We start from the raw sequence: 22,649 nt of genomic DNA on the forward strand, positions 1-22,649 counted from the left end.
CTGTCTCCTGCAGGAGCCAGACAGAGATCGCCATGGCGGCACAGCCTTTATAGCCGGCATTTTAAAACAGCCAGTTTTTTTTCTGCTGCTGAGTTAGGACAGTTTTTCTCTGCGGCACGCCACCCACAAACAGCAAAGAGCTGTGTTAAACTCTCTTTTTCTTATTTTTAAGCCTTTTTAGGTTTTTAAGTGGATTTAGTCCATTACGTCTGGGCGCCATTCTGTAGTAATATGAACGGCGGGGCTGTGTCCTGCCACCCGGCTAGCTTTACCCGAAATAATTACACGGAAACTGTATTCTTTTGAACACTGCCTGGCCCATTAGTTCCAGCCTCTTATTGGCTAGCTCTTACATATTGATTTAACCCATTTCTAATATTCTGTGTAGCACCACGAGCTGGCTTACCAGGAAAGATCTTAACCTGCATCTGTCTGGAGCAGGAGAATCATGGCGACTGACTGACTCAGCTTCTTTCTCCCAGCATTCTGTTCTGTCTACTCCGCCTATCTAAATTCTACCCTATCAGAGGGCCAAGTAGTTTTCTTTATTACTTAACAAATGAAAACAACAGATAAGATACAACACCCACCTCCATCAATTGGTCCTTGCCTTAGTGTGGTTGGATGTTGAAAAAGGAAAACTGGATAAGTTTAGAAAGCTTCCTTATGATAACTACCCCAGAAGTATATTCTTCTTGGAAGTTTTTTTTTTTTTTTTTTTTAATTTTCGAGACAGGGTTTCTCCGTAGCTTTTTGGTTCCTGTCCTGGAACTAGCTCTTGTAGACCAGACTGCCCTTGAACTCACAGAGATCCGCTTGCCTCTGCCTCCCGAGTGCTGGGATTAAAGGCATGCACCACTACCGCCCGGTGGGAAGTTTTTTTTTTTTTTTAGGCCTATAGTAGAGAGGATTCCATGATTCAGTCTCCCCACTGACCAAAGTCAGGAGATACAGGTAGAAAATAAACTCTGAATTGTTTATCAAATTTTGGTATCTTTCTCTATTGTTAGTGTTTACTTCCCAGAGTCCCAGGATAGTTTCTTTAGCATTCTAAATAGAATTTTTAGTTGATAATCAGGGAAATGGTAGACTTAGTGAACTTCTTCTATTTTAGGTGCCGGTGTCACTAGTAGTTTTATTTAATCCATCCTTCTTTCTGTCTATTCATCTAATTTTGCTTTTCTGTGATCTCTTACAAGTTGGCATTGGTTAAATTCCTTTTCATTTAGAACAACTTACTGTTATTTAATATGCAAACTCTGTAGATCAGTGAATGATCTTTATATACGTTTTCTGTAAAAGGCCAAACAATAAATATTTAACACCTTGTAGTTTCAGTATCTCTGTAGTTACAGTATTTCTGTCACACTATTTAACTTTGCTCTAATGTGAAAGCTATCATAGGTAGTGTGGAAACAAATGACTGTGACTGTATTTTAGTAGCATTTATTCAGGAAAAGGCAGCTAACCTGATTTGGCTTATGGATCATAGTTTGTAAACCCTTGATCAAAACCATCCATAATTACTTTTTTAAAATTAGTGCCTCAATACATGTAATTATCCCCAAAGCTTTGCATGTGAAAATGTTTCTATAGCTGCTTAAAGCTCTTGTAATTTAAGTTTTATTTCTGTATGGTATCTTATGAATTTAAAATTGAAGCATATGAGATTTTCCATTATTCATTCATATGAAATTGTTCCTATTGTAACATTCTTTGGCTATATCTAAGTTAGATTCTGGGAGATTTATTTGTATGTGTAAGGTCATTGGTCATGGCACAGCATTAAGAAGCATGTTGTGAAATGTAAAACTATGGAAAATTGAGGCTTTAAGAACAATATGTGAACTCAATTTATAAATTTCCTTTTCTATATAATTTCTGAGTACCCTTGACCTTTTGTTTTTCAGGAACTTGTTAGATTGTGAAGGGAAATGCCCAGTGTTATATTTTTCTTAGTTATTCTTGTTTCAATATCACTGAACTTCACATTTTGAAAAATGTTTTTCAGGTAAATGATCTTAAAATGGTTGATGAGCCAATGGAACAGGGAGAACCAGAATCTAGCCTGGTAAGTATCATGTTAATTTAGTAAACTCCATTTGTAGCATATAAAGAAAAAAATTATTGGAAAAGAGAAAAGTTTTATCAGTTACAGAAATATATTTTAATAAGTCTGTAATAAATGTAAAATTTTGAAATGGTTTCATGTGGTCCTAGCTGTTCTTAAACTTAGTGTAACTAAGGATATCTTGAATTCCTGATGCTTTAACTTCCACCTTCTGAGATCATAGGCATGTATCACCGTGCTTCATATCTAAAGTTTTAAAAATTTCATATGTTTTGTTTGTGCATGCACTAGGTATACACACGGGGCTCCATCCCTACCCTGTGGGTTTTTTTTTTTTTTGATGAAATTTAATCTTACTCTGTAGTTCATCTGTAGTTCAGGCTCACCTTAACATTTAACACTCCTCTTGCTTCGGCTTCACAAGTACTAGGATTACAGCTTTTAATCATAAAACCTGCCCAGTGTGTGACTTTAAAAAAAAACAGCTTTGTTGACAATATACAGGCCATAACAATCACCAATTTGAATATAAGAAACGGCATTTTTACTTTTTAGTATATAAGAAATGTAGTTATTTTAATGCAGTATCCCCTGGATTAAACTAAAAGAGATTATTTTCAACTTCAGAATATAAAGGAAAGCTATCTTTAACATAATGGGACTATAAAGATGGCTTGAAATATTTAAAATCCATATTTTAGCTTTTAGAAAGGATAGAATTTAAATTATTTCAGAAGACTTTAACTAGTTCTAAAGATTGTTTACCTATTTGGTCATTGTATTTAAGGCCTGTGTAAAAGACATAATCTATAAGATCTAGTTTTGTGAAAAATATTCTTAAGATTTTAGGAAAGATCAGACTAATATGGACATTTCTGTTAATGTTATGATTTCATAGTTGCTGTCTTTTTAGGTATTTTTATAGCTTTTTTTGTATTTAGAAGGAACTTCCAATGAATTATTTTGTTATTTTCTCTTCAGAGTATAGATTTGTTTTTTGAGATTTAGAGAGGTTATGGTTTTTAGCAGGTGGGTTAGACCAGCACATATTAGAATCTGTCTCCTGTTAGGTGATTGTCTTGTATAGATAAAAATACCATTCTTATGTAGTGTTGCAGATAGTTAGGAAATCCCTTAAAAACATATTCATCAGTAAATTTATCTCATATAGAAACTAGCAGAGGTATTTCAGTTGTGTTTAAGACTCATTTGAAATGTTCTTTGCTGCTAACTCAGTAGACAGTGACTTTGATACATACTTGCAGTTAGGGTTGACAAGAGAAATATGATGTCACTTTGACATTTGTAATTTGGTTAATATCAATAACATTTCAATTTTGATGATAATAAAATTTAAACTTTTATCAAGAACATCTAAAAATGTTCAGATGAACCTTAAAGGTTATAGTGATGCTTATTTTGTTCTTTTCCTAAAGGTATTATAAATATCTACAAAAGGGTTTATTTCTATTTTATAGATGAGTGAACCAAGACTGATGTAGTTAGAATAGATCAGCCTAAATAAAGATTAGTTTACTCTCATCCTTTGGTCTCGAGTCATCAACATGTAATCTTGTAGTTTTTGCAACTATTTTCCAATGTGTTCATTGTTTTGACGAATTTACCTAGTAGCACTTCATTATTTACATTATGGTTAGCCTTTTTCAAAGAACGTTACATTAATACTGGCGTGACTTTTAGTGACATTGCAACATTCTTTGCATGTTGTTCTGTCTCCATACTTGCTTTAACAAGTCTACAACAAAATGGCGTCTTTTTAAGTTTTATTTCTTTTTTAACTAAAATATCTTTTCTGCCTTAAAATAAAACAAATATTTGAACAGATTTCGCATTGTTATATTAACGTTAAAGTATTTATTCTTTAAATAGTGCCCCCCTTTTTGTTCTGGAGGCTAGTCTTATAATCTTGTGACTCTTCTGTATTTGAGGTATAATAGAATGCGACTGTCATCATCTCCTTTTCATTATAACAGTTCCCCATAAGCAAATCAGTTGTCAAATGAATGACGCAGTATTTGATTGTCTAGTGTTAAGCACTCTTGGCTTCCTTTATTTAAAACAAAAAATGATCATAATATAGAAGTTGTGGTTCAGCCTTCTTAATTTTTTCTTAATATTAAATATACTTTTGAGTTTTATAAAAGTACCTAACACTGTAGTCACATGTGTCTCAGATTTGTCATTTAATGTGGAAAATTCAGTGAACTCTGGAAGTTATTAAATTTTTATTTTACAGTACCAACTTCATTTTCACAGATAGGCACTGTCTATATTTTCTAGGACTGCCCTAACAAAGGACCACAGACTGAGTTTCCTACACAGCAAAAATTAATTTTCTCACAATTCTGGACTCTATTAAGTCTGCCATCAAGGTGTTGGCAAAATTGATTTTTCTGAGGTCTTTCTCCTGAGTTTGTAGATGGTCTATGGCTTCACATACCCCCTACCCCGTGTGTGTGTGTGTGTGGGGGGGGGTGTGTTTATTTGCACATGCTTTTTGTGTGTGTGTAAGATTATCAGCCATTTGGGATTACGTCATAGCCATATGATGTTATTTTTTTTTCTTAATAATTTCTTAAATGTCCCTAGTATAGTAATACTCAGTTCAACCACACTTGAGAGTGTATATCTGACTTTCTGTGTCATTGATATTATTTTAGCAGTCAAGAAGACTAGCTCATTGGGACCATTCTCTTGTCCTCTTTAGCCACAGCCACCATTGATTAATCAGAGAATTAAAGGAGCAATGGAATAAAGAACATTTGTCTTGAGATATTGTAGAACTCAAGCTTTGAGTGTATCAGTTTTGTTTTCTAGACAGTAATGGAGTTGAATCAGAGATTATACCTTCAGCTTTGCTATTTTGTAATAGGAAATCCATGAAGATTAAGAAAAAATATTAGTTACTGTGCTTTCCATACAGACTAGAATTACAACTCACTTGAGTATAGTTGTAACACCTGAGAGTTGTCATCTGTGATGGGGTAGAAATATTTCCAGGGAGGATTCCTTTCTTTCTAACATAGATAGTAGGATACTACTATTTATTTATATTTAAATTATTAATAAAAGTTCATGGCATGGGAACATTTTTGAGTTCTATAATTATTTTTGTGAGTTTGCTTTGCATTGATCTGGATACTAATATACTTAAGAATATAGTAAATTACTATTTAAAAGGACTTTTGAGATTTTATGTTTGCTTTCTCACAATTTGCAAGGTTTAATCTTTACTTTTTCTGTTTCTGTCTCATAAGTTGCACTTCTGTGAGGGGCTTAAGCATCTAAGTTCCTCAACTGACTGTTGTGTGTTCAACCCCAGTTGATACATCTACAACACATCTAAGACTGTACACCTAAGACTCAAAGAACATCATGGAAAATGTTTGGAAAGATCATAAGAGTCAGGGAATCATACTGGCTGATGGAAGATAGTGTTCTCTATATAGGACAGGGAAGCTGCACCCATGAAATCTCAACAGTAAGGTTGCATAAACAAGACCTAAACAGTGATAACACTAGTTGACATGCCATTATGGACGGTAGAAATCTCACAAGGACCCATCCCTAGAAGTGCTACAAACAATTAATGACTGTTGAGAGAGGAGAATAAGTCTAGCTCTCTTCCATGAGTTCCGTAATTGATTATTCAGTGCCAAGTCACCAATCCTAACAACATATGTACAATATGAACAATACTAGATAGACTCAGCAGGCTTACTTATATATTTATGTGTATATATGTGTAATAATAAACAGAGGGTATGAATTTGAGAGGAAGCGAATAGGAGGAGTTGGAGGAAGGATGAAGGAATTATGTAAATGCAGTAGTCATCTAAACATCAATAAAATACAATTAAAAATAAATCTTAGTTTTTAATATTGTGTTGTTATCTACTTATAACACTGTTGCATGAATTTATTTCACATGCTTTCATTTATATGAAATTATATATTAAGAGCTGGGCTTGGTGGCACATGAATGTAATCTCAGTATACAGAAGGCAGAGGCAAGAGAATTTTTTTTTTGAAATGGAACTAATCATATAATGTTGGAATTGCATATTAGTATTATTTGGATTATTTTGAAGGATGAAGATGTTAAAGAAATCCCTATTACACATCATGTGAAAGAAGGATATGAGAAAGCAGATCCTGCACAGTTTGACCTGCTCAAGGTTCTTGGTCAGGGGTCTTTTGGAAAGGTAATAAATACTTTTTCCTACATTTGCTTTTCTTTTTGATATTTAATAGAAATGTATAAACATGCATAAAAATGATTTCTATAGCTCTCAATGGATGTGAAAATGACTGTTTAGTTTTATGTTTTATTTCTGTTTTGATTTAGATTTTGTTATGATCATCAGTAGCAGTCAAGGTATCCTAATCCTCTGAGCTTATATTTCTCTAGGTTAAAACCACACCATGTTCATTGTTGGTTGTATAAATCACCTACTTGATTTTTATGAAGATATTTTAGATGTCCTTTTTTATGTTCACTGACATAACTGGCTATATCCTGGTGATGTTACCTCTGTTTCTAGCTCTGTATGAGATTTTAGAATTTATGCTGTAATTTATGTTTGAAATCAGGAGCTATCCTACCATTTCTTAAAGCAAAGTAGAACTAGCTTAGATGATTTGGAAATGATGTGAGATTCTTGCTTTGAAGAATTTTTTAGAAATATTAATTCATATATGGTATTTGTTTATTAAGTATTTGGTAATATGTTTCTCAGAAAGGAAGTATGTGGATCTGGATCCTGTAGATTGTATAACCAAAATCTAAGGCAGGAAAATTTTCTAATGCATATAGTAAGTGATAGCCTTTAGGAAAATGACTGCGATCATTATTTGTGGGGAGAAATATGGGAGAAACAAGATATCATAGTAGCTGAGATTTAGTTATAAAGTGGAAAATTAAGGCAATTGAGCAGTGATTAAGACATTTGTAAGGAAATATATTTACTGAGTATTCAGTGTGTGCACAGTAATTTAATAAAAAATATATTGCTGAGTATAAACTAGACAATTATTTGAATGTAGTCTGATATCTATATGTTATAGAATATATGAAATAAATAGAAATATTTTTAGGACATAAAAGACAAACTGAAATGGCTTATGGGATAATCTTGGTTATCAACTTGAAACACCTGGAAAAGAGGGAATCTCAGTTGAAGCACCTCATTCATCAATTTGGTCCATGGGCATGTTTGTAAAGTATTATCTTAATTGATGGTTGGTGTAGGAAGGCCCAGCACATTGGGTGGTACCTTCCTTGTGTATGTGAGTTTGGTCTGTGTAAAGAAGGTGGCTGAACAAAGCAGAGGAAGCTTGCCAGTGAGCAGCATTCCAACATGGTCTCTGCTTCAGTTCCTGCCTTGAGCTTCTGCCCTGGCTTCTCTCCATGATGGACTGCAATATTTAAGCCAAATAAACCCCTTAACACTCAAGTTGTTTTTTGTCATGGTGTTTGTCATAGTAGCAGAAAACCAAGTCAGACAGGGAGAAAACTTGAAGAGTAGGGTGGAAAGAAAAACCAGAAGGGCCTATTAATAGGTTGTTGGTAGAGGAGGTATTATAAAACTAACTTGTAAATTAGGTGTATATATTCTAGATAATTTTATTTTTAATGTTTCTGAGATATATATTAATCTAGAACAGAGAAGTTTTTATATCTCAAAGTATAAATGCTTAAATATTTGACAAATAAAATAACACAGAAGCATATGAAGTTATTAAAAGTTTTGTTACTTAATATATAATATATATTTATCTGTGCATTTATTTCTTGCTTTGTATCATAAAAGATTTAAGAATTCTATAGGTAAATAACAATCAAAATTGAAAGTAAGTAGCATAAGTTGGATATGGTATTATTTGCCTATAACCCTAGCACTTAGGTGACTGAATAAAAAGGATGCTTCTGAGGTTGAGGCTGGCTTGTGGGGGGGGGGGTACAGAGTGCTGTGAGTCTATCTTGGGTACATAATGAAACCCATTCTCAAACATTCCAAAATCAAAGGGAGGAGAAAAACACAACCCTAAAAGCAAGTGGCAATATGGATAGAAACAGAAAAATCAGAGCAGGAAAGATTAAGTAAAGCCTGGAATACACACTATTGTTTACAAATATATAACATAGGGCCTGGAACCCTTTCTTAAGCAATTCAGAAATGAGATTGATAGCGATCAGAAAGAAGCAGACCTATTCAAATGCATTAGCGTTGACAGTATCTTTAAGGCAGAAACATATTAAACCATATAAATTTTTTATTGCTTTTCATTAAAAATACTGTATAACAAAAGGAGTTTTTCTCAGTAACATATTCATATTAAATATAACAACAGGCTAACAAGTTGTTGTTGTGGTTCTTAAATTCAGGGAATACTGTGCAAAAAGTTTGGTTTAAAAAAAGTCATTGTTGAAGCTCCTTTTAAGTCCATAGTTGTAAGATACAAAATAGTGAGATTATGTAGTTCACCAAGCAAAGATATTATGAAGGTATCTTTTGTTTGGCTTCTTAGGATGTGAACATACTTGTTTGTCGGTATTGCATCATTTGTGTAGGCATTGTGTAGGTGTGACTTGTTATATGCTGATCATATTCAAGAATTTGGCCAAGGCTGTGAATCAGATACATGTAGGCCAAGTTCCAAGAAACTTCGGGCTGTACAATCTTACTTAAGTTTTTCATTTAAGGTTCCACTGTTAAAATATAAGCAATAGAACAGTTTTAGATGTTGTAAAGTTTTATGACATTAAATGTTTTATTCTATTTAATGGGAACAAAATCCTACTAATGTCAGAGTCATATAAAACTGTACATTAATGAAGCAAGGTTTAATGAAATGGAGTTTAACAGTTCAAAGAATGTTATGAAGCAGAATTGATTCATTTAGGAGGTAAACAAAATGGACAAATACTTAACCAAACTAACCAATAAAAATATAGAGAAGACCCAAATTGATAAAAGTAATAATGAAAGGGGGTAACAAACTACTCAAACTCATAAAACCATTAGGTAATGCTTTATAAACTTGTACTCATAAATTGAAAAATCCAGAAGAAATGGATAAATTGATTGATATGTAACTCATAAGAAATAAACCAAGATTATACAAACAGCGCATATATACCTATATCAGGAATGAGAAGCAGTACATTACCAAGTTAAGCAAAAAAGTCCAGGACCACATGAACTCCTCATGTTTTCATTCGTGTGATTATGTTTTCACTCATATGAAGAACATATATATATTTGTATATGTGTATTGTGTGCGTGCGTGTGTGTGTGTGTGTGTGTGTGTGCGCGCGCATATACAGAGAGAGAGACAGACAGAGAGAGAGAAAAGACAAGACAGTAGAGGGGGAGGAACAATTTCAAGAAATAGGGGAGTGTTGAAAAAGTGAGTAATAAAGGATATGTGACAAAATCAAATGAAGAGAACTGTTTGAGTGGAGTCTGTGGTCCAGCAAGAGGCAGGGGGTGTGGGAAAAATCAGAGTGGAAGTGAATAAGAATAAGACATCATGCTATGTATTATCATAATAAAACCTATTTATATACTGAGTAAAATTAGAAAAAAACAGTATCCCTATGAAAGACGTATGGAGAATTCTTTAGTGATCGTGTGAAGTATACTGCTACTAATGACTACTAATGAAAGGTAGCACACATGAATATTTCATTTTTAAAACAAAAATATAAAAATTTGGCATTGTCAGACTTAGATTGTATATAGCATAGGGAAAATTGATTGTATAATGTATATTCATGGATTATTAAATATTTCCTTTTGTGATAAGCCTTTAAATATAGGGCTTAAAATGAATTTTGAACACTGAACTATTTTATTTTTATATAATTGATCAATTATCAAGTGATAGTTTTAAAAATACTTGGTTGTGTTTTGAAATAAGTCTCTAGTTGGTATAGTCTCTGCAATCAACATTTAAATATATGTGATCTAATTCACTTCCAAGTGTTTCCTGAGTACTTACTAATGGACAATATAATACTTCTTAATGAACAATATAAAAGTCCATGTGAGAGAGAGAAAAATACTTTGAGGTAACTCACTCATTTCCCTTCTGAACAGGTTCCCATGGTCTAATGTAACTGGAGAGATCTTGATAGGCACCACAGCTATATTTATAGCTGATTGTGAGAAGGTAGAAATAGGTTTTTGCTTGTTGAAAATGGCATATTATGGAATTAGCAGTCACTTTTTCAGATTATGAAAGATGACATGACATCTTCTATTTGACATTTAAGAATAATAGGGAACACTTGGAGAGTTATGAGAAATGATTACTTTGTACAACTTAATTTTTTTCTGGAAGCATGGGCTCTTTTATCCTTCCTTAACTGCCTCTTCCTTTATATGCTGTTCTTTGCAATACCGTTAATGACTGTGTTCTACAACAGTAGTTGTCAGAGGTGTGGTCTGTGTGTCTCTAGGCATCTCCAAACCGTTTCAAGGAGTCCTTAGGTCAGAACTGTTTCATAATAACCCAAATATTTATAGAACTGCTGTGTACAATAACAGTAGAAACTCCAAATAGTACATTTGTCATTGGTTCTTTACAGTCTCACACTTAGTTGAAGAAAGTCCTTGATGAGATATAATCAGTTATTTCCTTTATTATATCTCAACCATAAAATTCATTTCTTTTTAATATTCTATAGAATTGAAAATATAATGAAGCATTTTAGTTGCAGATCAAACAAGTTTTTCAAAGCAGAATACAAGTGAAAAATTTTGAGTTATGAGGTGAACTAGTTATTTTTCGTGGATCACTATCTTATATATCTGTATTAATTTTTTGAGAATTTAATAACAATTATTTTGTTTATAATCATTCACTTAACCCAACTCATCCCATTTTCACCGTCATTTTCTTACCCACCCAACATCTGAGTTTTTCTTGTTTTTTTTTTTTTTAATCCATGTAATCCAATTTTTGCTGTCCAATTACTCTTATGACTGGGGCGTGTCATAGAGTGTGGTCAGCCTACTAGTGGGCCACTCCATTAAAGAAAACTGACTATCCGTCTTCTAGCAATAAGGTTCTTAAAAATCTAGTGGTGGGCCGGGTGGTGGTGGCACACGCTTTTAATCCCAGCACTCGGGAGGCAGAGGCAGGCGGATCTCTGTGAGTTTGAGGCCAGCCTGGTCTACAAGAGCTAGTTCCAGGACAGGAACCAAAAGCTACGGAGAAACCCTGTCTCGAAAATCAAAAAAAAAAAAAAAAAAATTAGTGGTGGGACTTCATGCCCATTTCTCATTTTCCATACTGGGATTTTATCTGGCTTGAGATTGCACCAGTCTTTTGTATATTCTTTCACCGTTGCTGTGAGTTCATATGTACAACTGCCCTCTTGTGGATCACTATTCTTACTAGAAAGAAATGAGTTATAAACTATGGTTACTTAAATTTGAGTATTGATAGTTTTTGTTATTGTTTTTTCCAAAAAAAAATGAATGGTATGATTCTATTATAGGAAAAAAGTACTGGTCATATTTTTGTCTATTAAAAGTATAAGTTTGAAGGAACATGAATTATTAAATTTTTAATGTAGTGAGGAGAGGCAGGCTGTGTTCCCACCCAGCTCTCACACGGCTAGCTTTATACTTGAAATAACAACACACAAATTGTATTCTTTTAAACACTGGCCTGTAGTAATACGAGCGGCGGGGCTGCGTCCCCAGCACCCCGGCTGCCTGCTCAGCTAGCTTATGCCCCTAAATAATTACACGGACACTGTATTCTTTTAAACACTGCTTGGCCCTTTTGCTCTAGCACTTACAGCCTAATTCTCACGTCCCGATCAACCCATTTCTATAATCTGTGAGAACCGGTCTTACCGGGAAGATTCTAGCCTAGTCCATCCTGGGTCGGAGCTTCATGGCGTGTGTCTGCCCAGGAGCGGGGCATGGCATCTCTCTGAGGTGTCTGCTCCCGAGAGCAGAGCTGTGGAGTCTGAGCTCACTTCCTCTTCCTCCCAGCATTCTGTTCTGTTTACTCCTCCCACCTATCTTCTAACCAATAAAATGGGCCAAGGCAGTTCCTTTATTAGCCAATGACCTTCCTCCATCACTGGCCCATTAGTTCTAGCCTCTTATTGGCTAATTCTCACATCTTGATTAACCCATATTTCATAATCTGTGTAGCACCATGAGGTGATGGCTCACTGGGAAAGATCTTAACCTGCGTCTATCTGGGAGAGGAGAGCTATGGCGTCTGCCTAACTTCCCTTCTTTCCAGCATTATGTTCTATTTACTCTGCCTACTTAATTTTCTGTCCTATCAAAGGGCCAAGGCAGTTTCTTTATTAACCAATGAAAGTAACACATAGACAGATGACTCTCCTCCATCATTTTAATTTTTTAAATTTATTAATTTTGTTATAAAAACCTTGATTTAAATAAAAATATCACACCAAAATTAGACTGAAAGTCTATACAACTAAATCACTTATCTACAGTTCATTAAGTTCAAATTTCCATTTGAAATGGAAAGTATAAAGCTTCACATTAAATTTTATACTTTCAGTAGTGAATATATTTTATGAACTTATCCACCACCCAAACCAAAAATATCCATGACAGAATTAGGACTTGAACCAACAATTAGCTTTATATGTTTTTTTATAACTCATGTATATAAATTTTTTTCATCCTCAACACTGTAACATTTTGATACCTTATTTAATTTAATGATTAGGTAGCAATGCCAGCATTTGGAAGGTATTTGTAATTAAGTGAATCAGTATTTTACAGATGACCTGTGCATCAAATCAAGTATGGGTCCCAAATACATTCAGAATGCAAGGAGGGCCAGTATATTTTTGTGTAACAGAACATAGCTAGATAAAAGGAATATGGTTTCAGATTCTCTTTTAAAGAAACTGCTAGTTGTCGATTTCTGATGTATCAGGACAGTCACAATTATATGAAAAGATTATTAAAATTCTATCTCCCAAATTACACTTGTGAACCCTGATATAAAAAAACAACTATTTTTCTGCAAAACAACTTGATTTTAACATGTTGAATATAGAGGCAGATATATGAATCCAGTTGTCTTATTTTAAGCTAAGTAGGTATTAGCAGAAAATGTAGTTCAGTGTCACACTTTTCTTTTACTTTTTTATTTTGGAAAACATAATTATCTTTAAAAACATTTATGAATCTGGTTGGTGGCACACACCTTTAATCTCAGCACTGGGGAGGCAGAGTCCTGTGGATCTCCGTGAGTTCAAGGTCAGCCTAGTCTACAGATTGAGTTCCAGGACAACCAGGACTGTTACACAGAGAAACCTTGTCTCGAAAAACCAAAAAGAAAAATCATTTATGATATCATATGTAGCATGAATGATTAAAAACCCAGAGACCAATGTTGGGGTTCAATCTGAAGATTAGAAAAGCAAAGCAACCAGCCACCTGCTCTACCTCAAAATAAAATGGCGATCCTGCCTCTAGGAATCTCACAATGAGACTGCTTCCGAGAGCTGTTTCCTCCCATCATATATTCCTCTCTAGGGATATGGTTAAAGGCATGCACCTCTACCACCCAGCTTCTATGGCAAACTAGTGTGGCTACTGGGATTAAAGGTGTGTGCCACCTCTGTCTGGTCTGTAAGCCTGACCAGTGTGGCTCTTTTACTCTCTGATCTTTAGGCAAGCTTTATTTATTAAAATACAAATGAAATATCACTATAATCATATAAAATGTTAGTGTTAAGCCAGGCAGTGGTGGCGCATGACTTTAATCCCAGCACTCGGGAGGCAGTGGCAGGCGGATCTCTGTGAGTTCGAGGCCAGCCTGGTCTACAAGAGCTAGTTCCAGGACAGGAACCAAAAGCTACGGAGAAACCCTGTCTTGGAAAAAAAAAAAAAAGAAAGAAAAAAAATGTTAGTGTTATTCCACTAATAAATACATAATATTTTTCTTTTCTAATTTTAATATGGCAAATATGAATAGATGGTCACCCTAAGAATCAAGCTCTTTGGAGTCTTCAATAATTTTTAAATTTTAAAAGATGCGTTTAAGCCTCAGAGATTGAGAAAATAACTTTTCTGTAAAAATGAAACATAATTTTATATGTGGTAGTGTAAACACATGTAAGATGAGTTGGCTTGTTTTGTTTTTAATTTCTTCATTATGGTAATTTTGATTATAAAGCAAGAAACTTCCTGTATTTAGTAAATCTCTGAAACCTTTGAGCCTGGTACTTAGGGTCATTGACATTTGCTTAGCTTTGCAGTTTATTATTTTAGTTATGAAAATCCCTTTTACTTAGTGCTTTAAAATGGTAGATAGTACATCTTTAATCAGTTGTATAAACACATACCCATCTGTTCATTGACAGACAATACTTTGGCCAAAACTTATGTTAGTAAGTATACTTCTGGAATTGGAACTCTTTATCTTAAACAATTTAAGTTTTATATAACATTTTGTCTTCATAATTGATCAAGTTCTTTGGTCTATTCTATATATTAGGTTTAAAAATAGATTTTTGTGATTAAATGTACTGACTCAGTACTAATAAGTTATAAGACTTTAATTTTGAAATTAATGCTTCCATTAGAAATGGTACTGATGGTAGATGATGGGTATACTGATGTTGACACTATTTACTCAAATGCTTATTGTTTTTATTAATAAAGTAATTTGTGAATTATGATTCTTCAGTTTTAAATAAAGAAAATAAAACAAATGGAGCAGCCATTTTGAAATCATCTGTGGTGCTATCCACATTTTCTTGAGTTTCTACATTGGGAAAATTTGCTTGGAGTTCATTCAGATTATAGTAGAATGTCAATTCTACTAAAAAATTGACATACTATAGTAGTTTTAATCTGTTCATTTAATACACAGATATTGATCTGCAAAATGTGTGGTTGGATTTAACTGTGAAGCTCTTCTGTTCTCAATATTTGTTCCACGTTGTAGAAAATAAACCTTCTATGTGTTAATATGTGGACTCTTTTTCGTTAGTCTGCTCCAACTGTGATTATTATCAACTAATTAGTTGTTTAGTTTTGCAGATGTTTAAAAATAGAGAGTAAACATTTAGACACTTCCATAGGACTAATTTTTGATCTGTGGGATATTAATGGTTATATTTTTTTTGTTTGTTTGTTTTGTTTTTGGTTTTTCGAGACAGGGTTTCTCTGTGGCTTTGGAGCCTGTCCTGGAACTAGCTCTGTAGACCAGGATGGTCTCGAACTCACAGAGATCCGCCTGTCTCTGCCTCCCGAGTGCTGGGATTAAAGGCGTGCGCCACCATCGCCCGGCTTAATGGTTATATTTTACATAACTTTAAAGTTCATTATTCTAAATTCATTCGATTATATTTTGTAAAAGTATCATCTACAATGGATTGGGGAAAAAAACCAGAAGGCTGGTTCTTTTACTCGGAAAATGTTAAAAGTAGTATCCTGGGTTAGTGTAAAACTGTACCGTTAAGTGATCTTCAGGTACTATCTAAAAGTTTCTATTTAGAGAGATGAAAGCAGAACTCCCATGAGATATAAAAATATAAGTAGCTGTGTGCTCAACCATAGTGAATGAATGTAAGGTGCATATAGCATATCATAGATTTTGCTGCTATGTAATTGTTACATAGCTGATATGGAATAAAATGCTTCCAGATATACTTGTCAAAGAGGAGGCATGACAGTTATTTAACAGCTCTTGCATTGGCAATTTTCTGTAAACTAACGTATTTATTTAGGTATGTTTCCAATTTAAGTGACACTGCTTGATCCAGATGAATGAAGTGTGGTGCGGTGATGGCAGGCTTGGGTAGAGAAAACAAGTATCTGTTAATTTAAAAAGAAAACAGTCCCAATTTTCTCCCCGGCAATTTTGTCTACTTCCCTTAGCCAAGAGGATAACTATATGTTTTTCCTTGGGTTCCCCTTCTTACTTAGCTTCTTTAGATTCACCTATTGTAGACTCCGTGACCCTTATTTATGGCTAGAAACCAATTATGGGTGAGTACATCCCATGTTCATCTTTTTGGGTCTGGGATACCTCACTCAGGATAGTGTTTTCTATTTCCATCCATTTGCATGCAAAATTCGAGAAGTCATTGTTTTTTACCGCAGCGTAGTACTCTAATGTGTAGATATTCCATTCTTTCTTCGACTGTGACTGAAAAAGCATGGGATAAAACTGGACTCTCTGAACATGGCGAACAATGAGGGCTGATGAGATGCAAAGGACAATGGCACGGGGTTTTGATCCTACGTAATGTGATGGCTTTGTGGGAGCCTAGCCAGTTTGGATGTTCACCTTCCTAGATATGGACGGAGGGGGGAGGTCCTAGGTCTTACCACAGGGCAGAAAACACTGACTGCTCTTTGGACTGGAGAGGGAGGGGGAAAGGAGTGGGGGGAGGGGGAGAAGGGTGGGAGGAGGGGGAGGGAAATGGGAGGCTGGGAGGAGGTGGAAACTTGTTTTTTTTTCTCCTTTTTTCAATAAAAAAAAGAAGCACAAAAAAAAGAAAGAAAAAAGAAAACAGTCTTTCCTAGTGGGTATCCCCTCTCTTTATTAATATACATGTGGTAGGGTGTTCGGGGGTTGCAGAGGACAACTTGCAGTAATTAGTTCTCTCTTCAGCATGTGGGTTCCAGGGACCAAACTCAAATATTGAAAGCAACCCCTGTTACCTGCTCTTTCAACTCAGCAGCCCATAATTCCTACAAACTGTATCCATATCTATTTTTATAATTAAAGTGCTGTATATCCTAGCTTTTATGGATCATCATTTGAGTTTAAAGAAATATTATTTAAGCTCATTTGGTAAACTTACACTGTATTTTCCACATTTTTTATTGAGATATTTTGTCATCATTTTTTTTTACCTCGCAGGTATGCATTGCCTTTGATTATTCTTTGTTATAAAATAAAATACCTAACAACCTCTAAAACATTAATATTTATGGTGGTAGCATTTCTTTGGTTTTTTTATTAAGGCAATGCAATCTTAAAATGAAATTTCTGCCTCAAATCTCTATTTCATTTTGTTATTAATTTCTTGAGCCACAAACTTCTCTAAGTCCAGGAAAATGCTAAATACTTATAAAATTTTCCTTTTTAAACTAGTAAATATACAGAGTTTGAGTTGTTGAATTAAGGGGGATGTAAACAAATATACATTAGCTAAATATACATTATAGCATAGCTACATATTTACCTATTTTATAACAAAACGTAAGGGAAAATGTATAATTAGTGTGCAGGGATAAAGAATGCCTTCAACTTTAGAGGGAATAGTAGTGGGGTTCTAGGAAAGGATTTGAAAGGGAAGCAATGAGGGGGTAAACCTGATCCAAACACATTATATACATGTGAAAATTGTAGACAATACTTAACAACTTATAAAAGGAGTTTCCCCCAAGGAGCATACCAATTGTCTATTCAATATCAGATGGTCAGACCTGAAAACATTTGTACAAGGAACATCATATGAACTGAGGTTATATTTTAAAAAGAAATGTGTGTGTGTGTGTGTGTGTGTGTGTGTGCGCGCGCGCGCGCGCACGCGGGTAACAATAAGAAAAGAAGCCATGAATTTAAGAGAGCAAGGTGGGGTATATAGGAGTGTTTGGATGGAGGAAAGGGAAAGTAGAATTGATGTAATTGTATTATAATCTCAAATAAATGAAAAGTGAATGATTTTATTCCATCTCTTATGTTTTTGAGACATGCATTCTTTTATTATCTTCTGTCAACTATTATAGTTTCTAATTCTTCTCTATGTGACTTAGTACAGTTTGAACAACCTTACCAAACAAATGATGTAATAAGAGCCAGAGGTTAGGGAGGATTACTATGAAACAGTATTTTCTGGATTTGATAAGTCCGGTCCACTTATAAACTCATAGGAATTATGGTTGTCAGTATCAGACTTGCACAGTATCGAGCCAATAAAAATTCCACATGGATATGTTTGAGGTGGGTGAGTTTTGTTTAATAAGTTGCTTATATTCTCATAGTTGGCCCTAAACCCATGCACGTGCTAGAAACACTAATTGAATTAAGTTCAATATAAAAAGAGAACATGACATTGGGAGATAAGATGGGAGTGATATTTATTGTGGAACGCATAGTGGGTGAATATAATCAGAATTCATTGTATGAAATTCACAGGAATATATAAGAAAATATATTTAAAGTGATAAACTGGTTTGAACTGAAATTCACTTAAATATATTTCTTCTGTTAGGTTTTTCTTGTTAGAAAGAAGACCGGTCCTGATGCTGGGCAGCTCTATGCAATGAAGGTGTTAAGAAAAGCTTGCTTAAAAGGTATCAAATTAAAAAGTTTAATTAGAATATAATTTGGCAAAACTTGTTTTATGAAATGCACCATATGTTGCTTGTAAAGGGAATGCTTAGAGTTGCTTTTTTTTTTTTTTTTTTTTTGGTTTTTCAAGACAGTGTTTCTCTGTGGCTTTGGAGCCTGTCTTGGAACTAGTAGAGTTGCTTTTTAGCATTGTTAATTATTACAGTTTCCTTGTTATCAACTGATACTTCTGGGGACCTCTGTTGTCATATAACTTAATTTTCTGAATGTGTATCTGAATAAAAGTTTAATAGCAGAAAATGGGACATATTTCATTTAATTCAGTCTAAACTTCAGCGTTTTAAAAATCTTAGTTTTTTCTTTCAACTTTTTTTTTTAATGTTTTGTCTTGGTGGTGCACATTTAGAAAGCACAACTACTCCATACATTTATATGCACTGTCTTCTAGACTTATAAAATTAATGCAGATCCTGACATGATAACACAAACCTGTAATCCTAGCTCTACAGAGGTGGAGTTCAAAATCATCCTCCACTGTATAACATATTCAAGACCAGCATGGACTTCCTGAAACCCAGTGAAAGAGAAAAAGGCGGGCGAGGGGGTGTCAGGGTAGAAGATGAAGTTTACTACTAATTTCAATTTTATTTCACATGAAAACTTAAATACATATTAGCCAAATATGCTACTTTAGATCTCTAGATCTAAACAAAATCTTCTGGTTTCTGAAAATGGTTATTATAATCTAGGACTACACAGACTTTATTGCATTGGTTACTTATGAAATTATTTATGTATTTATATTTTAGTTAGTAAATGGCAGGTCTTTACTGAAATTATGAACGAGTATAATATTTCAATCTTTGTATAATTTTAGTTCGAGACCGTGTTCGCACAAAGATGGAGAGGGATATTCTGGTGGAAGTAAATCATCCATTTATCGTCAAACTACACTATGGTATGCAACCTTTTTTTAAATTATGGAATTAGAGTAGTACAATTATTTTCCGATAGTATAACAAGAAATCAAGAAATAAATACTTTAAAGTTAATTAATGTATTCTGCAATATAAAATATGAAACATGTTATCAATATCTAGCTTTTAGTTGAATTTTATTTTCTTAAGTTGATATACTCAATTATGTTACATGATAATGTCTTCCAAAATCTCATCAAGTATCACAGAGGAGGTCATGAAGTCTCACCCCAAATTGAACTATTGGCAGTTGATGGCTATGGGTAAAGAGTCAGCGTTCTTCAGCTATGCAGTATCAAAGACACTACCCATGTTTCAGTAGATGACTCTATACGCATGCACATACTGGCTGAACTCTTAAAAATGAACATGTGAAATTGGGAGACAGTAGTATTGGGTGGCTATGAGAGGAAGTGGAGAGAAGAAAATGGGCATAAGTTTGTGTATATGTATATATGAAAACACATTTTACACACACACACACACACACACACACACACACACACACATAAATTCCCATGCAATGAAAAATGAAAATGTCTTCAACTTGTTTGACCAGTAGTATTTTTAGATGAGATGAGACAGTACCTCCATGATCATAGACTACTATGATAATTTATGTAAATCATTTTGATGTTTACTTACAAGGACAATATTATTTTTATTTTCCAGTTCTTATTAAGGCTGTGTGGTTATATATTAGGTAGTTTGAACTGTTTTGTAATACAATCGAGGAGCTGAGAGTAGTAAGAAATAGCAGAAATAATGGAAGGATAAGTTTTGGAATCAGACATTTATGAATTTCAGTCATGTCTCCTTTGTTAATATATGAAAGAGATTGTAGATATGATTTTCTTGGGGATCAAAATAAAACTTTAGTTTGATGTAGTTTATGATACCATTTCATTTTGTGCATTTAAAATGTAGCACATATTGATTTTATTCTTAGGGCAGTTTTTGAGAGAACTCATTTTAAATATTTAACAAGATAATTCAAACCTTATAAGAAATTCTGACCACTTTAACTCTTTTTTTAAATGTAATAGAATAAAAACGGCAATACTATAGAATGTCTTTGAGTCTTTTACTTACCATGAGATTAATAGTAAACCCTTATTGTGCCAAAATACTGTATTATATGAAGTGGGCTACTGAAATAATCCCTAATTTCTAGTAATATACAGGGAATTAAGCTGTACAAATGAAAGTGAAAAAATGCAAAAGAGGCATGAAGTACAATTAAATATGAAAAGTATTAATATAATTTTGATGGAGATTAAAGATGCTATAGGGAAGTGTGCAACGGTTTAGAGGAGGTGACTTCTTTGAGCTTTGTAGAATGCAATAGATATGATTGGGTGACAAATTTCAGACAACTGTACCAGAACAAGAAACTTCATTAACAGCAAAATTTTAGTAATAGATTTTGTAAAGCCACATGTAACACTGAACATGTTCTGTAAAGGAATTTATAGCAATTTGAACACTCAATTAAATAGTGGATTTAATTTTGATATTATCTAACAATAGACCATTTAAATATATAATTATTTTATAATGTTGATAAATTGTAAACATGTTAATATAAAAGTCTGGTAAAATTTTCAGTCTTTAAGGTTAGTCTGCTACAACATTATTATTTCTAATTAGCCTTTCAGACTGAGGGAAAGCTGTATTTAATCTTGGATTTCCTCAGAGGAGGAGATGTCTTCACAAGATTATCCAAAGAGGTGAGAATTTCTTTACGAATTTGTTAATAGATTTTATTCTAACAAAGATAAAAAGTCCTATAATTTTTCTATATAAATTTGAAATCATAAGCTTTTTATCACTCTATATAGTATTTAGTGATATGTCAGATAATACTTTCTATGTGTGCTTTTAGATGATCTCAGTGTTCTTTTTATTCTTCTCTGAGATGATAGGGCATTATGAATAACTGAGTGAACTAGATAGGAGCAAGTCTAGGACTTTGGTTACTCGAGCTACCTAAATGCCTCTTGTGTGGTGTTTAGTTTATTCAGAAGTTGATTTATTGAGGTATAATTGACATACAATAAATAGTACAACAAATTTGATATCTTTTGCCTTTTCATGTAAATGTGAAATCATTATTAAAATAACGTTATTACCAAAGGGGCTTATGTGTTTTTTCCACCCTACATCTACTGAATCTGCTGTCTGTCACTGTTTGTGTTTTCTAAGAGATTATAGAAACAAGATCATATTACACACACACACACACACACACACACACACACACACATATTCTTTTTATCTTGTTTAAATCATTATAATTATTTTGGTTTATCCATGTTGTATGTGTTAGCTCATTCACTTTTTTGGTGAGTAGTACCCATTTAATGGATGTACCATGTTTTGTTTATTTACTTGATGAATGTTTGTGTTATTGCAGTTTTTGGATATTACCAGTTAAGCTGCTGTAAACATTCATGTACAAATGATTGTATTGACATAATGTTTTCATTTCTCATGAATAAATATCTAGGAGTTTGATAGCTGGGTCACATGGTAGGTGTTTTTTAACTTTAAAGTCACTGCCAAACTGTTTTCCAAAGTGCTTGTATAATTTTTACACTCCAAACAGCAGCATACAAGAATTTCAGTTGCTTCACATCCTTGCCAACAGTTGGTATGATCAGTCTTTTTTTTTCTTTTAAAACATTTTGAACGTCTGTTAATTATATAGTATTACCTAATTGTGGTTATCAATTTCATCACCTTAAATACTAAAGATGTTGGGCATCTTTTCCGACATTTATTTGCTGTCTATCTTCTTTGATAAAATGTTTAAACATTTTCCCATTTTCAAGTTAATTATTTGTTTTCTTCTGGAGGTTCCTAGTTTACATGTATGCTACATGTATGCTATTTTAAAATATTTTCTTCTGGTTTTTAGGTTGTTTTTTTTTTAATCTCATATCTTTTGAAAGCAGAATTTCTTCATTTTGGTGAAGTCTGGTTTGTAATTTGCCCATTAAATTAATGTTTTTTAATTACCCCACTTAAGAAATGTTTATCTAATTCTAGGTAAAAATTTTTCCTGTGTATTTTAGAGTATTCTGTAGTTTATATTTGTATCCTTAATATTTTTTCAATGAATTACCTTGTAATTTCATTTAAAATCAGATTTTCATATGTGTGAAGGCCTATCTCTGGATACTATGTTCTGTTCAGTGACTTATTTTTCTGTCTTCATGACCATACTCCTCTGTCTTGATTAACTG

The 22,649-nt window shown here is 33.6% G+C and overlaps 1 protein-coding gene across 2 annotated transcripts in view; it reads left to right on the top strand.

Annotated features, from left to right (window-relative positions):
* The window catches only part of LOC121443433 (ribosomal protein S6 kinase alpha-6), a 183,749-nt gene that overhangs the window by 90,340 nt on the left and 70,760 nt on the right, over window positions 1-22,649 (top strand). For both annotated transcript variants that reach the window (XM_041645190.1, XM_041645191.1), the window contains 5 exons: window positions 2,012-2,071; window positions 6,184-6,297; window positions 18,345-18,426; window positions 19,302-19,382; window positions 21,052-21,131. In XM_041645190.1, the coding sequence (XP_041501124.1) occupies window positions 2,012-2,071; window positions 6,184-6,297; window positions 18,345-18,426; window positions 19,302-19,382; window positions 21,052-21,131 (417 nt within the window). The remainder of the gene's footprint in view (window positions 1-2,011; window positions 2,072-6,183; window positions 6,298-18,344; window positions 18,427-19,301; window positions 19,383-21,051; window positions 21,132-22,649) is intronic.

Source organism: Microtus oregoni, unplaced genomic scaffold (genome assembly GCF_018167655.1).
Source record: "Microtus oregoni isolate MIOR12 unplaced genomic scaffold, Mior012 000107F_000, whole genome shotgun sequence".
Lineage (NCBI taxonomy): Eukaryota > Metazoa > Chordata > Mammalia > Rodentia > Cricetidae > Microtus > Microtus oregoni.